Here is a 3,831-nt window from a genome sequence, read left to right on the forward strand (position 1 = left end):
GGTGCGTGACGCTGGGGCTGACCGCGCGCCGCTGCACCCGCGAGTTCGGGCTGCTGCTGCTCTTCCTGTGCGTGGCCATCGCGCTCTTCGCGCCCCTGCTCTACGTCATCGAGAACGAGATGGCCGACTCGCAGGAGTTCACCAGCATCCCCGCCTGCTACTGGTGGGCTGTCATCACCATGACCACCGTGGGCTACGGGGACATGGTGCCCAGGAGCATCCCTGGGCAGGTGGTGGCCCTGAGCAGCATCCTGAGCGGCATCCTCCTCATGGCCTTCCCGGTCACCTCCATCTTCCACACGTTCTCACGCTCCTACCTGGAGCTGAAGCAAGAACAGGAGAGGATCATGTATAGGAGAGCACAGTTCTTGCTGAAAGCCAAGTCTCAGATGAGCAATGAGTCACAAGGCAGTGAGGTTTTGTTCACCACTCTCTCTTCCGAGACTAGGGACAATGAATGAAATTTACGTTACTGTTTCTCCTGCTGTCATTGTATCAGATTCCATCTTTTAATTTGCTCTGGAAGCATCTTACAAAGGTAATCCTCATATTAAAGAGAAGAAAAGGAGCTCTAACCAGGACCTGATGTGGTTTAAGAAGTCTGTTACTATGCTGTTCTTTCCTCGTCCCCATATAATGTATAGGGCAGAACTTTCACTGAGATCATGCAGTGGGATGTAAGGAATTGAAACTTCCCTGGAAACAACAACAAAAAAAAGAGCAACATATAATTATGCACTTGACAGGCTGTTTTGCCATTTGTAATACACATTTTTCCAACCGAATCACAATGTACATAATCATTAAACAGGCTGCCATTTTTTGTGTTCTTCTTGTATATAAATAATGTAAATACAACAGAATTAATGGCTAAATTCTCCCCCAGTAACATGCCTTAGAGCGTAATGGAAGTAACCAGAGATGTTTGTCCCATTGTGCTTTTAAAAAACGTCAAGTAAGATTCGTCACTCACCACAGAACCATCTCTTTCTTTGCAAGTCAGCCCTAAACACAGCAGAACAGAAGAATCGAGCTGTTTATAGCATAACCTTGCTAAAGATGTAAATACTCAGAGCTCACCAGCTTCAAAATTTAATTGACATTACAGCATTGATCCGATGCCATCGAATGCAACGTCCCAGGGAACAAAGCCTTGGAGTTTTGTAGCACTTAATATTATTATCAAGAGGTGACTAGCTGCAAATCCAATGAAATATGCATGAGGAGATGCCAGCCTTCCCCACCATCTGTTCCCAGCTTCACTTTCCCTCAGCTCTGAAAGGGAACTGGGAGAGGGCAGTTTCCAGGGACCCCCAGCACTGCTGGGCAAACTGGGGCCACCCCTTCCCATGGAGCTCTTGGTTCTGTGACAGGAGCAGGAAATCTGTGCCCGTGGGAAGATGCCAGTGAGGAAAAAAGAAAACATGATTTGAGTCATGGAGGGGGGGCACTGACAGCTTTGTGCTTCACTGTCCTCAGTCAGGAGGGACTCAAGACAGGATTAACTTTACCTCTGCCATCGTTACACACGTGGTGGTAATGGGGAAGATTTGAAATAGGACGGGAAAAAGCAATGGACATCCTAAAGCACAACCATGTATTCTTCACCTCGGTCCAGGCTCTGTGCTGAAGCCAGGGGCAGCACAGGGGTCAGTGGGACACTCGGGTTTGGCGCTGGTTTCTGTGCAGGCTAAGGACAAAACCCCGTTTATTTCAGAGGGAATGACCCTGACTTGCCTAAAAGCTCAGGAGAAAAGCTCCAGAACTTAAAAAATAATTAAATCCACTTGTTTGATTTCATGTGTGCTTAGAGGTAAAGAAGAGCTCATTTAAAGAGTTTCACCTATTTTCCACTCTCTTTTAGTAAAATTACTTACCAGCAGTTAAGAGCTTGGGGAATTTAGAAGCCCCCATCACATTGACCAATGCTTCTTTATCTTCATTTTCAGAAACACTATTTCTTATTGGCATTTCTGGAGCAGGTTGCAAGAAATGTCAGAATGCATAATGGCTTAAATTAAGGCCAAGGACACAACACTGTCCTCCCAAAAAAAGTAAAATCAGTTTCTCGGTCTGTGCTGTTTGGCCAAGCCCACCACACGCTGATTTTCTGTTCAAATGTCTTTAAAATATAACTTGAAGCTGTTCTGATATGGTTGTTCCTGAAGGAAAATTCCAAAAGTTTTAAAAATGCACTTTACAAATAATTAGGGCTCTAGCATTCTCCAGCCTGTGGTAGGGAAATGTGCCTATGGAACATTACTGCAGAGTGCTAAAATATCCAGTCTAAACTCTTGGCAATTCTGTGCCAAAGCTGCAAATGAACCAGCTTTTCACTCTTGTTCTTCATCTTTAATTAGAGTTGGACAAAAAACAGGAACATCGTGACAAAAAATTCTTCTCCCAATTTTTTTTAAATTTCAAAACTGTTTGATCATCTGGAGCATTGGCTCCAGCACAAGTGCTATACATCTTCTACCTTTGTGTCAGCATTCGTTATAAAAAGAACTGGTAATTAGATTAGTCCTGTGAGCAACAGTTGCTTATCTAAGAATGTGTTTGACAGGCTGAGCCATAAATAAGAAGCTGTACATGAATATAAGGAGAAATCAAGACTTACCAAATAAAACCGAAGCTCATTTCCATGTTCTGCTAGCTAATAAATGCTGTAGGGCCATTCATTTTCTCACCGTCTTTACATTAATGCTCATTTATTTCATGTATCTCTTAATTTCTTTTATCCCACAACTAGAGCTTGATTCTAAAGCCCTTGTCCAATAAAAATAAATTTAAAATATCACCCTGGAGTTGGGCATTGGTTGAGGAAAACTGTGAAAGCATCTTGCATGTTGCAAGTTCTGCCCAAGCCAGGGACAGATAAGCTGCTGGGGATGTACCTACCCTGTGTCATGTTGTACTTGGCAGCAGATGCTTGTAACCATCTTGACATGTTTGAATGGCTGTAACCACCCTGGTGTGTTTGACAGGGGGAATAATTACTGTAGTCTTTGTGCTAAATAAATCCAGCTCGGAGGCTTAAGAGCACAACTTTGGTGTGAGCCCCACCTGCTGTGTTCCAGCTTTCCTGCGAACGCTGGGGTCTCAGGCGACCGCGCCTCCTTACAACCTGCTGTCTGGATTTTTAGTCGAATTCATGAAAATCATGGCTTGACTCAAAAGCTGGCTGTTTCCTGTGACACAGCTGAGGGCTGTCGCTTCTTTTTGGCCTTTTACCAGCATGTGCAGTCACCAGGAAAGTTCCAATCCCAGCACGGGATGCTCTGCTGAAGCCAGAAGGGCTGTGTGAGTTGCCCCACCGTGGTGCATGTCTGCGGCAGCAGGGGCTTGCACTGCTCTCATTCCTGCCCCGTGTGCTCGGTGCTCTGGCCAGCTGGAATCCCACAGCAGGAGCTGTATTCATTGCATTAATAAAGTGATAGGCTCTCCTTGCATGTCCCTGTGCTCCTTCGGGAACAGAGGGGTGGAGGGTGGCACAGGAGTGGGGCTGGGGCACAGATCGGCTCTGAGCAGGCCCAGGATGTGCCAGAAAGCACCAGCAAAGAAAATTATCCCCCTGCAGGAAAATCCAGGTACAAGACTGTATAGGGAAACTTCCTTCATGCATGTTGTCCCAAGAATCACAATCAGAGTTCATTGGGACAGAACTTTGAAATATTTTAACAAAGAATCTGTCAGATTCAGAAGACAACACGAAGGATCCGTGAAAACTGAGAAAGAAAAATCCCTGATGAAGGCAGAATTTCCAGGTAAGGCAGTACATTAAATTACTTTCTCCAAAATCCTTCCCCTTCCACCCTCCTCCTCCTCCCT

The 3,831-nt window shown here is 45.3% G+C and overlaps 1 protein-coding gene across 4 annotated transcripts in view; it reads left to right on the top strand.

Moving 5' to 3' along the window:
- Positions 1-3,048, top strand: part of KCNG1 (potassium voltage-gated channel modifier subfamily G member 1) — a 9,449-nt gene extending 6,401 nt beyond the window's left edge. For 3 of the 4 annotated variants that reach the window (XM_017735071.1, XM_017735083.1, XM_017735075.1), the window contains one exon: positions 45-3,048. In XM_017735071.1, coding sequence (XP_017590560.1) covers positions 45-461 — 417 coding nt within the window. In that variant the 3' untranslated portion in view covers positions 462-3,048. The remainder of the gene's footprint in view (positions 1-44) is intronic. The other variant, XM_008635095.2, reaches the window with a different exon arrangement.
- Positions 3,049-3,831: the final 783 nt, after the last annotated feature.

This window comes from Corvus brachyrhynchos, unplaced genomic scaffold (assembly GCF_000691975.1).
Source record: "Corvus brachyrhynchos isolate BGI_N302 unplaced genomic scaffold, ASM69197v1 scaffold10, whole genome shotgun sequence".
Lineage (NCBI taxonomy): Eukaryota > Metazoa > Chordata > Aves > Passeriformes > Corvidae > Corvus > Corvus brachyrhynchos.